The sequence below is a fragment of the Enhydra lutris genome, unplaced genomic scaffold, assembly GCF_002288905.1.
Source record: "Enhydra lutris kenyoni isolate GAN:26980312 unplaced genomic scaffold, ASM228890v2 scaffoldscaffold21, whole genome shotgun sequence".
NCBI lineage: Eukaryota > Metazoa > Chordata > Mammalia > Carnivora > Mustelidae > Enhydra > Enhydra lutris.
In genome coordinates this window covers 4159980-4173130 of record NW_019154105.1, presented here as the reverse complement: position 1 = coordinate 4173130, position 13151 = coordinate 4159980, and the positions used below count along the sequence as shown (strand labels likewise).

General features: G+C 45.1%; 1 protein-coding gene across 4 annotated transcripts in view; it reads right to left on the bottom strand.

Moving 5' to 3' along the window:
• LOC111149023 (progestin and adipoQ receptor family member 3) overlaps positions 1-12709 on the bottom strand; it is a 37899-nt gene extending 25190 nt beyond the window's left edge. For all 4 annotated transcript variants that reach the window (XR_002640732.1, XM_022505911.1, XM_022505912.1 and 1 more), the window contains exons 1-4: positions 12323-12709; positions 8900-9062; positions 4119-4274; positions 1063-1260 (exon numbers count right to left, since the gene is read on the bottom strand). Coding sequence is in view for 3 of the 4 variants with exons in the window: in XM_022505911.1 (XP_022361619.1) it covers positions 1063-1260; positions 4119-4274; positions 8900-9062; positions 12323-12507 (702 nt within the window). In the remaining variant the exon portion in view is untranslated. The remainder of the gene's footprint in view (positions 1-1062; positions 1261-4118; positions 4275-8899; positions 9063-12322) is intronic.
• Between the last annotated feature and the right edge of the window lie 442 nt (positions 12710-13151).

Sequence of the window (13151 nt, the reverse complement as noted above, 5' to 3'; positions counted from 1 at the left end):
TACCCTTATTCCAGAAAAGACCCCATTGCAACAAGTGTATTACTTCTGCTAGATTTCCTGGCATATTTACTGATGTTAAAAATTCTTTTTAAAAAAAATATATATTTTTATTTATTTGACAGAGAGAGAGAGAGATCACAAGTAGGCAGAAAGGCAGGCAGAGAGAGAAGAGAAAGCAGGCTCCCCGCTGAGCAGAGAGCCCGATGCGGGGCTCGATCCCAGGGCCCTGAGATCATGACCTGAGCCGAAGGCAGAGGCTTAACCCACTGAGCCACTCAGGCGCCCCATGATGTTAAAAATTCTTAAGTTTACTCTCAAGTGCTTTCTTAAAGCATTTTTATGTGGATCTCTGAGATCTTAAGTCTTATTTCTAATCCCTTTCTCCAGCATATGGAGGCATTCTCACGACTTGCTCCATAATACCTAACTCTAAAAGCTCTTCGTTTACTTGCCAGTATGTTGTCCTTGGTGGGTGGGACATGCTCTCAGGGCTCCAGCTACCAATACAGTATTGATTTTCAAATCTTGATCACTAGTCTCCCAACTGTGACCTGAATTCCAATTCCATCTCCACCTTTACGTCCCACAGGTGCCTCCAAATCAACAGGTCCAAGGAAAAATCTTTTCCAGCTCCTTTTCCTCCCCCAATTCAATCAATCCATCCCTCCATTCATCCATCCATCCATCCATCCATCCATCCCTCCTAGTTCCACATTTGTGTTCTCACTGGCATTACCTTTGCCACAGCTAACAAAGTTGGAAACTTAGAAGTTCCCCTGCACTCTTAAGCACTTGGGCATTAATACCCTGAGGGTGGCAGAAGGAGAACTAAGAACGAATCATTTCACATAAAGACATCTTAGAAAAAAGCAGCAGTTACACTTCTCTTTCCTGCAAGGCATGCTAATTTATAAAGATGTGAACATGATGGCATTAATATGCAAATATAAGCATTTTCTCAAATGACAGAGACCCACCCACCTGGTCTGATTACAGTACTTTACCCAAAATGAATACAATGGAAAGGACAAAAAAGAAGAACATCGACCCCACTCAACCCACCTGTACAATAGGAGCCCCGACGCCTCCATTGAGCCAAACCCAGTGAAGCGTAGGGATCACTCCGTACCCCGAGACGGAACAGAAGATGACAGAGCGCAGCCTGTGCCACTGCTGCGTGAGGTAACTGGGGTGGGTCTGTGCGAGGAACACGGCCAGGACCATGGCGAGTGCGGTGACCAGGTACACCTGGCGCCAGTACTGGACGGAAGGAAACTGGGTTCAGTTGTCATGCAACGTCAGAGAAGGAAAGAGCCATTCCGGGTTTTACCTTACACATTCCAAACGTATTTATGGTTTTTTTCCCCTTTCTGAACATAATTAACTTCCTTCCTTAAAACACCACGTGTTCCACGCGACCGCTAGGTCTCTCAGGACGACAGAGCTGCCAGAAACCACACTGACGCACACAAAAGCATTTTCGGACGACTGTCACATGCCAGGGACGATTTCAGTCCCGCAGACGAAGCTGACGGGGACACGGACTCTCCCAGTGGGTGAGCTCACAGACTGTGGCAGGGCAGACACCGACAGACGGTTAGAATCGTCAGGACCCGATGAGACGTGCTGTAACCGAGCTGTGACACAACGCTGTAGAGCCCCGGGGCTCGGGGGCATTTGCTCCCTGCAGCCGCGAATAAACGCTCCACAGGAGAGAGGGCGTCTAAGCAGATGCTGCCTGAGGAGTACACACGACTGCGTGGGAAGGGGGAGTCCTTGAGGCAAAGGAACAGCACGTGCAGCGGGAACGGTTCGAGAAGCAAGGCTGAAGGCAGAGTCCTGTGAGGCCCGGGACTTGGAGCTCTAACGCGCCGGCGCTGGGGGAGGAGCGGGGTCTTTAAGGATGAGGACGGGCCTGCTTCTCGCACTGACTTACTAGGTGACGCTGACATCGGTGTGAAGAAGAAAGTGGGGATGGGAAGCCGGCTAGAAGATACTAGAATAACCGACTCAAAAAGAGAATGGAGGCTTGGATTCCCGTTGAACGAGGAAGATACAGATGCGAGTAGCAGAGTCAGGAGACTTTTTAGAAATAAACTCAGATCTTAATGGCTGACGGGATGTGTGAGAAGGCAGGAGAGGATGGCCAGGCCGTCTCCATCACGAAAGGCCGTGCACACGGCCTCTGCTCACGGAGCAAATGAGCAGATAAGGCAGGTGTGGTGTTTGTGTGGCGGGGGAGGGAGAATGGGAAAGCATGAATGTGCATTCTGAAATGTTACATTTGAAGGGCTTACAGAGTGTCTGGGTATCGAGATGAGCAGCTGAAGCTCAAAAGCCAGCACCTCACGGGGCAGAGTTCTTACGCTGGGCTGCAGGGACCGCTGTGAGGCTGGAAGCTTCCTGAAATGGCACGTCAAACCGTCTGGTTCACCTGTACCCACACGCACACCCCCCGAATGGAGGGTCCCGAGTTGTCGATCTCACTCTCAAAGCAGCCTGCACCCCTTCGAAGACAAAGAGCCGCTACAGCAACTGCGCACTCGGAAATGATTAGGCCCCAGAGGAAAGAAAATGATTTTCCTTTAAATGATCATTAGCTCTGGTGGTTCTCTCTTCTCTTGGAAACCGAGCTTTTCTGAAAAGAGATTTAGTCCTACTACCCTCCTGAATTATTGGGTATATGTGGGAAAAGGTAAACAGAAAACAGGTCAGCTTTCAGAGAAAGACTAAAATAAGTAAAACAATTCAAATATGACATGACTGCACTCACAAGCTCCTACTGACCAGATTATACCAAATTTTCTAAGATATAAATGGTTTCCAGCAAAATGAGTAAGTGAAACCTGAGCAGATACGAACAACTTACCATTAAAATCAAATCAATTTACAAGGTTAACTGCACATATATTTAATTAAATGCTTATGTTCCAAAGTAATTAGGCCTAAAAAGCAAATGGCTCATATGTTAAGTGGCTACAATCAATAATTCTCTTACTTCAAACCAAATTTATGATTTTTCTCTTTGCTAGTTTTACACTTTAGCTCAGTTATCTCTATTATTGTGCAGAGACAAAGGTCCCACTTAGGAATTCTCAGTTCAGAGGGATCCTGAGCTACAGCCGATCTTCCCAGGACGCGAAGGCTGGGGAGGACGGCTCGGAGCACCTGTTACATGTGAGGGCCCGTGGGGAGGAAGGCTCCGGTCTTTTGCGAACAGGACTACCAGCACCTAGTACGTACACTGCCCCTGCACAGCTCTGTCCTGGTTTTGAAAGGGAGGGAACTAAAAGACAAAAGAAAATGAAAAGGGTAAGGGTAGGCGAGCAGGAAGAAGAGAGAACAGAGCTGATGAGGGCTTCCGGAATGGGAAGCCTTCAGAGGTACAGGGCCCAGGGGAAGACTGTTTACCTCCCTGGTGGGGACATGAGGTGATGGGACAGGATTATATTCCACAGTTTGCTGGGCCAACATAATCCGAAAGCAGTGTTTCAAATGCTGCTTTGCACGGGGCAACAAGTAACTTTTGTGACATCAGAATCCAAAGCAGAGTTGATCTCTACCTCAGAAGAGATACCTATTTAAGTCACTCATCACCCAGCTGGTCTGTCTCCATGCTCACCTCCAAATATAAGACTAAAGAAAGGGAAACGTATTTCTTACGAAGAACTTAGTCAACATGCTCACAGAGAAGCCCTTTATTTTTTTCACTGAGAGAGGAGTAAAGGATCAGGGGAAATGGAAAGCAGCAGGCAGCTTCATAATTTTATCAAGCACTAACTTTAACTTCAGCTCTATAAACATAAAAGACATGTAAAGTGCATCTGAAGAATCATGTAGTTACAGAGATTTAGTGGAAACATTAATAACTTAGTGTTTACATCCATTTTCAGAAATAATCTTTATATATTTCAATGGAAAATCAGTAAATGAGTTTGGATCTAGTAACAGATATTAGAGATCACAGGGACCTTCTGAAAAATTAGTTTATACATATATAAGACTCCTATTTCTTCTATAAGTTAATTATGTGTTTATTCAGAAGTTCAAAGGAACCATGGCAAGAAAACAGAAGACCTACCGGAAAGGTAGAATGTAAAATGTTTTAAGTTACTTACGTTATTACAATAAAATGCATAGAACACCCCAGAGACGTAGCATCCCAGTATTCCAATAGAAATTCCTGCATAATCTAATGCCATCCATCTTCGACAGGTTTTTTCTGATCGATGGCAGGAAAAAAGATGATAGCCCACAGAGCAAAGCATGCAGACCTATGGACAGTAAAACAAATCTCAGCAAAGTGAAACAAAAAGGAATGAAAGCAACTCGTGTGTGATATTCAGTGAAGTGGTTAGGTCAAGTCCAGGCTTTCTGGCCAAACAAACTTGAACCTGGACTCTGGCTTTGTGCCATAAGGTAAGCCATGTCACTTTTCTAGGTCTCAGGTTCCTTATGGGTAAAATGAGGCTAACAGTAATAAAGAAATTTAAAATGGTAGCTGTTTTATAACATAAAATTTTAAATAAGTAGCACAGCAGTGGGAAAATGATATAAAGTCAATGTTTTTAAAATATTGAAGCTTGTTTGGATTCACGAATGAGTTTCCTTTTTAAAAAGTACCCACTAGAAGATCAAAGAACATCAGATTATGTGATGTAAAACCATAAGGTCCTCCTACTTAGCTACTCCCCAGCAGTAGCTCCTGATCACATCTGATACGTGTCCTAGATATCTTCATCGAATGTATCGAACACCTACGATCTACAAGTCCACACATCTAAACACATGCTATATACTTTTTAATCAAATGGAATCACATAATACATTCTGTTCTACAATTTTGCTTTTTACGCTTAAGACTTCCCATGTCCATATGAAATTTCATTGTCTACAGTTTACTTTTGGGATGTAAGTTATGCACAGCTTTGTTGTGTCCAAGAAAAAAATAACGGACTTATGCTGACTTTTTATGTTGCCAAATTGAGAGCAAAGCTAATCTGATTCGAGCAGCTGCTCTGAAGATTGATAAGGCTTCCATGGCTGAACTCCCTTCAGCCATTAAATACCTGCTGTGTGTCATGCCCTGGGGACACAAGGATGAGACCTCTACTGTCAGACAGGTTTTCGGGAAACAAGTGGACAAACGAGTGGTGCTGTAAGAAGTCACAGTGAGAAAACAGAGGAGGGAGGGGCCTGGGTTTGTGGGTGTATGTGTGCATTTGTTTGGTGGGGGAAGTGGTGGGGAGAAGAGCTTCCCAGAAGGGCTGCCACCAGAGCTGGATCCTGAAAGGCGGTTCCAGCCGTCATCTAGAATAAATACAAATACAGGCGGCCCCGTGTGTACTGGAGGGGCCACAGGATAAGCAGAGTTGAGAGACAGAACCATCAAGGAATGTTGTGTGGCCCTTCATAATACAATTATGACAGAGAGTTTTAACGTCAATATTATGGCCAAAGTGTGATACTATTGAAGATTTTAAGTGCAGCCTTACAGAAAGGCTGAGATGGGAGGTCACAGGAGTAGCCCTGGAGAGCAATGACAAGAGCCTACTAAGCCAGTGACAGCAGGGGTGCAGCAAATGGCACAAAGTAATATGAAGCATAAATGATAGGAAGTAGGTCAAATAAATGTTTTGTAAGCAGCTGCTCAGGTAGAAAAATGGTCAGCTAGCTAGTCTATAGTCTGGTCATTAAACAAACCGGATCAGGCCCCACAGCTCCAGTATCAATACTCAAAACAACGTACCTAGCCACAATGTCATTTCTTGTCCACAGTCGGAAGTCTTCATCAGTCTGTGGCTTAGGCTAGGAAGCCACAAATCTGAGTTCACTGACCCAATGAAACACAACTCTTGGAAGTTTGGTTATTGTTTTCTCAGATTACCCTTGAGATTAAACACCGTTAAGTCTAGAGGACACCACGGTGTGTATTCTTGTTGACAAGGAAAGATCTCATTGTCACAATGCTTAGTGACACAAAAAAGCAAGCAGAGATGATCACAGCTCAGAAATAGGTAGGCAGGTAGATGGGAGGCGGCTGTGCATACACAAATGCCAAATACGGCTACCTCTGCAAAGTGGAATGGCTTTTACTTTTTTGCATACACTGTTTTGTTTGAATTCCGACGTGAGTATATTTTATAGTAATACTAAGAAACAACAATAAGGCTAATTTCATTGTGAAAAGGAAAACAAAGAGAAAAGTTACACTTTTTAAAAGGAAATTAAAATACATAGTGTTAACAGAGAGCACTGAGTTTTTAAAAAGTAAACCTATACGTAGTATCTGTTCAAAAAATTAAAAGAAATCCATTTTAAAAGAAATGTGTTATTATCAGAATTCCTTATAAAAAAACTGAAAAATTATCTGGCAAATTGAATTTAGATAATATAAGTTTTCTGGAAACTTTCCTTCTGTGGACTATCTCACTCATCAAGGCAGAGAGATAATTGGAGGGTGACATCCTACATCTAATCTCCTTGGCATGATAACCAAATACTTTTAGGTTCCTGCCTCCCTCCAGCCTCATCCTTCTCCATTCTCCCACGAGCCAACCACAAAGGCCAACCCCTACCAGTCCAGAAACTGTTGGACAGTCTCTTGCTTCTGGGCTTTTACATAAACTAATCTTATCTGCTTAAATCCCTGCCTCACTCTCCCTTCCGCCCTCCTACCTAAGTGACTCAATCGTTAGGACAGGCTGGTTTCGTTCAGCACTACATTCATGACGCCTAGCTTAGTGCCTGGCTGTAGATTATGGAACTTAATGCAAATGAACTGAATCTAGGGAAAGGCATTCCTGGATTCTACTCTTCCCTAACTCAGGAAGACCTCTGGGAAAGTTCAAAGCCCCTGAAATTTCATTCTACTATTCAGGATGTACTCTATTAAATCTGGTTCGTGGGAGGGTACTAAGCATATAATAAAATGGTAGAAGTGAAAGAGAAAAAAGTATTGTCTTTTAAATTAAAATTAAATGTAAATCAATTATTTTCTTTTTTCCTTTTTTGAGAGAGCGAGGGGTGAGAGAGAAGGGGAAAGTGAGAGAAGGAGAGGAAGAGAGAGAGAATCCTAAGCAGGCTCCACACCCAGTGCAGATGCCCAATGTGGGGCTCGGTCCTAAGACCAGGAGATCATGACCTGAGCAGTAATCAAAAGTCGGACACTTAACTGACTGAGCCGCTCAGGAGCCCCTAAATGTAAATGAATCTTAATTTGTGGTTTACCATGCCACCTGCTGACTCTAAGAATTTGAGAAAACTGAGTCAATAAGTTATTAATTTAATAAAATAAAAATAACGGAGATGGCAGTTTTCAGTTAGGAAAATCTGCTGTCTTTAGTATCTTGCTGCCTTTAGCAACTTCTGCAGTGTATAACAAAGATCACTGCACTATTTTACCGTCCTGCTGAATAATCCTGAGCAAGTCACTGTAACATATTCTGGGTTTTTCTTCATTGGCAGTTGTAATTATTTGTTTTTCTGTTCTGCAAAGCATTGTTTTGTTAAACCAGTATGAAGATTAATATGCTTTCCTTGAACTAATGTCAGTCGTGGCTGGATGGTGAAGGAATAAAGGGCAGGCCCGGGGGTAGAGGAAAACATGTGGGATTTTCAAAGGAGAGCCTACTCATATAATTAACAGGAGAGTATAAACCAGTTTTGCTTATTAATGGTTATTAAGAGCATCTTAGTCTGTAAGATACATCTAAAAATTAAAGTATAAAGAAATTGATTCATTTCTGTTTTAAAACCAGAGATGGCGTCTAAGAGAGGTTTAGGCTGCAATGAGGACAAAATGAGTATACTTTAAGTATAAATAATCAAATAATAATAATAACGAAGATACAAGAGTATTCTTTCCCTAAATGAAATTCAACATATTATTCCAAAAACTAGAATTAGGAAAAAAGGGGAAGGGTGATGTTCCCAATGTGTTCTTAGTCTTTTGACTCCGAAGTGTGAACTTGAGTTGAATGATGGTCTGAAATTAAATGATGTCTCATGAAAGCAACATCTGAGCAGCTGAAGTCTGGTCCAGAAGCACCTTTCACACGGTAGCCACAGGTTAACTGCAGGAAGTGCTGGCCTGCATTTGCAGGAAGTGGGGAGGGGGTGACAGCTTTTAATTTGTATGTTTTCTGTACTCTCTGCATTTTTTTTTTTAATTTTAAAAATGTCAGCAGGATTTCAGCCCACATTTGTTTTCTTCTTTAGAATTGTTTTTAAAACTATTCTATATAACTTTTAAAGGAATTTTACCAATCCTTGAAGAAAATTGAAAGTGCTAGGGAACTAACAAATACAAAAGGTAGAAAGGAGAAACTGAAAGCATCTGAAACCAGGCAAGCATGAAAAGACCAAAGGAAACGAACACTAAAGCAATAGAAAAGATCACTACCAGCAAAATAAGACATTCAAATTAAGACAGATACATTTATATATGTATATAAATTACATAAATTCATTAAATTTAAAGATAAAATTAAGACAAATACAGAAATCACAGACATATAAATAAGAAAAAGATGGGAAATCTTCTGAAAAATGTTTTAAGCAGTAACTAGTGTTCTATCTCAGCCAGAAAATAGAGTACAGAGGTTCCTATCCCATTATTAGTCTTAAAACAGAACTCTCTAAAAAGAGAAGGAGAAAAGGAAAGGCATTTTCTCAATCTTTAAAATCTACCGGATTTCAAGTATACTCTAACAGTAAAGCCCAAATATACTCTCATAAAAACACTTTTGCTGCTTGTATTATGGAAATGAATAAGCTAACCTATGTGCTATTTTTGGGGCTCTTTAAATCAAGTGGTGGCTGTGATGTAAGATCACCTGCCCAAGCTTGTCTGACTAAAGCTCTCTTTATTAGTAATAATGTTTCTGAAATGACTTACCTGGAAGCAGAAAAGACAAATAGAACAAATTACAAAATCTTCTCTGGACGCGCTTGCCGAAGGTAATACTGATGTCATGTCATATATTCCCAGGGTAAAGAAGAGGAAGAAACCCAGCAAATGACTCCAGATGTTTACGGTCTCATTAGATAAAATAAACAAACTGGAAAACAGACAGACATGCATCTCAGATTCATACTGGCTTGCTCATCATCAGCATTTAGAAGGTTAGGGACAGTTTTGGGGGCAGTTATCCAACACTCACTACTTGAAGCCCTTAACCATGTCTCTGCCTTTGTAAATAGGATTTCTCGCTTAGTTTACATTCTTCCACGTCTCCATCAGTCCTGAGGTCTTGGAGCTTTTGGGGGTTCACCTCTATTATCATATTTACTGCTTCCTTCCTCCTCTGAGTTATGATGTATAAATTCCATCTCATCCTCCAACCTATCCTCTCCCTGATGGCTGGCACCATCCGTCTTTATGACACTGTCCCGGCAGAGGACTTTGCTCAGATCGGATGCTGGGTGTCTACAGAAATGAATGTGCAGATTAAAACTGGATGTTCGCTACCATACTTTCATGCTCAAACGCAGGTATCTGAAAACCTGCTAAGTATAAGGTTAGCCACAAACTTAAAATACCTTTTCAGCACACACTAAATGCGAACGCAAAGCTAAACAGACGCGAAAGAAGCAGAATAAATACAAACTGTTCCACTGGAAAGGCTCTTACGATAGGCATGCTGGAACAGCTTTGCTGTGGTTGTGTGAAACCAAACTAGTTCCTAGGTGGCATGAGTTTCTCCTTTTTAGGAACAATAGGTTACTTTGAGTATCGGTACCGTTTGCTCACTAAATGCCCAGCTGGTCTGAGCAGTCTTAGTGGCACTGGGTGGTGTAGACTGGACCACAGCAGCCAGGAGTCAAAAGGCTCACTGCCCCTCCCTCCACTCTCAGCCTCAGCCACAAAGTAGCTCTGTGATCATAAGTCACTTAACTTCTCTGGCTTCCGTTTCTTCAATTATAAAACAAGGTTGGTGAATGAGATGCTGCTACAAGTCCCTTCTAGCTCCTTCATTTTGTGAAATGTTTCTCTAACTATAGACAGAACGCAACTGATTATTGTTTAAAATTCTCTTGCATTTCTCTGGTGAAATCTAATCTTTTCGTTTGAATTAAGGTCTTTGACATTCGCTGGTTCACATTCCTTATTAATAAGCATCAATGTATCACTCTAACCTACTGAATTTGTAGGAATCACCATGGTTCTCATTATCCCATTTTTACACACCATAAACATAACAGGGTCTCACACTATCAAACGATCATCAAGAATAAAGTGAATCTTCTTATCATGAATTTCGGGCTTTATCCTGTATGAGCATCAAGTGTAAGGGCTACAAACACTGGGGCGGGGTGAAGACACAGGGATGTGAAGGAAGGTATTAACTACAGGACTAATTCAATGGTCAGTACGCTGCTCTGCCTCTGCCTCAGAACTTCTCACTTTGTGAAACTCGGCGTGACCCGAGTGACTGAACCAACAGGCAGAACCTTGGCACGCTCCTTCCAACTAACAGAGTGCTGGCGGAACAGTTGTGACATGCAAAACCTCTCCTTACATCCAAAATCTGTCCTGGTCACTCTGACAGCTGAAAGAAGAGAGGGCAAAAGCTGACCTTGGCCAAGACCAAGCTGGTGGGAAGAGCACTTGGAAGAATATTGCCTGTGGAGAATCTGCTCTTACTCTGTGAGAAGTTCTGCTTCTCTGTTCAGCTTCAACATCAGTAATTAGGGTGGTAACAAGTCACCATTAATTGAGTGCCTATTAGGGGTCATGCCCTGTGTACCATTTTATATACATAATGTCATTTAATTCTTACTACTTTTTGAAGCAGGAATTGTGATTACCCTCCTTTTTACAAAAGGGGAAAGTAAGATTCAGAGAGGTCAGCCCTTGTTCAAGGTCCTGAAATGGTTAAGTGGCAGATCGGGACTTTTTGACTCCGCAGCCCAAGATCAGAGCATTACACATATTTCACTTCTCAGTCCATGAGATTTGGACACTCGCATAAGAATCCAGAGGACTGCTGCTATATGGTAATAAAATACTTTAGGTAATTCACAACCTGCTGTGTCCTTGTGAACTTCACCTGCATAGCAGGGCCCGGCTCTGGTTTCTTGTATAGTAACTTATGCAAAGGAGACACTTGGGAGGCAAATAGTACTTAGGATTCAAATTGTGAAGGCCTGTGGGCCATCCACTGAGTAGGGATGGGTGGAATGTAATGTCACCTTGTGACGATGAGAACAAAACACTTTCAAGGCAGGGCAGAAAGATCTGGGAAAAGACCTTGCTGAAAAGAAGACCAAGAATCAGATGTGTGACTGCTTCCCGAGCAACTCAACAGCCCACATGCCAGCACAGAGTCTGTCACTACCACATCCTAGAACTAACCAATACCTTTAAGTGGGGTTCTATATTTAAGCACATATAGTGAGTTTTAACATAAATCTAGTCTAACAACCAGAACACTGATTTTTTGGTTTTGTTTTTTAAAATCCAGGCACTCAAGGGACTCAAGGTTTTAAAGGTTTAGATGATAAAGAGATTCCTTTCTTAGAAGTGCTTCTAGGGTGCTCTGGTGGAGGGTGGTGCCCATGACAGCTTCTTTCTGGTATGTCCTTTTCCTACACAGCGTTTTCCACAATGGTTATTATGCAATAGGGTAATCACTCTTAAATGTGTGTCACTGAGACCAAACCTTAGTAGTTTCACAAGAACAGGGCAATATCTGCTGTTCTGGGCATGGCCTGGTACAGGGTCTGGCACCTGGGAGGGGCTCCCAGTACCTGCTGAATGAATGAATCAGGGCTGCTCTGAGACATCTGTCCATCTATCTGGATACACACACACACACACACACACACACACACACACACACACGTATATAAATATTTACGCAAATGCCTATGGCACCGTGACCTGTGTCCTATTATATTAATACAATTTCCTATCACACGTCACATCGGGCCCGAAACACCGGAATTTCCACAGGGCTCCTCTAAAAACAAACAAAGCTTGGGTGTGCACTGGGCAAGGACCACCCGGCCGTCGTCGTCGCGGGGGGGTGGAGGGTGAGGTTCCCGGCGGCAGCAAACGCGGTACGGGCGGCGGAGCGCCGCAGGGGAAACTGCTGCGGTGGCGACGAAGCCCTACTAACTGTCACTCGTGCTCCGTGGGCCAAGCACCGGGCGGGGGAAGAAGACAGGTAACGAGAGGGGAGACGTGGGGGAAAGAATGGGAGGGAGGCGGCAGGTGGGAACGCTAGGCTGGGGGCGGCACAGGGACCCCTGACAAAAGGTGCGGGGGCGGGGGAGGGCTCCGGCGCGCCCCCCCGCGGCGGCGGCGACCCCGTACCTTTTGATACACAGTCTGGAGGGCAAGTAGGCCCGGTAGCCGTCGGTGATGTACGGGTTGTCCTTGAGCGACACGGGGATCTGCTCGTAGGTGTAGAGGCGGATGCCGCGGGGCACCAGGACCGGCCAGTACTGGTAGCTGCCCAGCTCGATGTAGTGCGCGCTCTTCAGCAGCTTCTGGTGCATCCTTCCCTGCGCCGCCGCCCCCGCTCCGGGGAGCTCGTCCGGGCCCCGTCTCCCCGGGGAGGGGGCTTCGCCGCCGCCGCCGCCGCCGCCCCCGCCCCGGAGCCCGGGAACGCGGCACGAGGTCCTACGCTCCTGCCGCTGCCCAGGCCCCGCTCCGCGATCACACCGGCCGGTCCCCGCCGTCAGCTCCACGGCGCACCCGGCGGCGTCGCAGCCTTCTCTGACGTCAGCACGCCGCGGCGGGCCCCACCCCTCGGCCTCTTCTGGGGCGGGGCCGGCTGGGGCTGGGGCGGGGCTGGCGGGCCGGGGGCGGGCCCGGGGGCGGGGCCAGGGCGGGGCCGGCGGGACGCGGGAACGGATGCGCGCTCGGGGGCGTCCCGGCGGTTTCCGACACGCGAAGCCGAGGCGCGGGTCTGACTTGGTCGGCGAGAAGAGCGCGGGGCCGTGCGGACGAGGACCGGCGGCGTTTTCTTCAGGGGACGAGGAGAGAGCTCGCTGGAAGCAAACGGAGAGCGAGAGCGGACTCCTCCCGGCTGCTTGGTGGGAATCCGCGGGGAGCGTCGAACGGACCCGGGTCTCCGAGCCGCGGCCGGTCCGTCCCGGCGGCGGGAGCAGGAGGGCAGCTGCGCGGTCCTGCACCACGA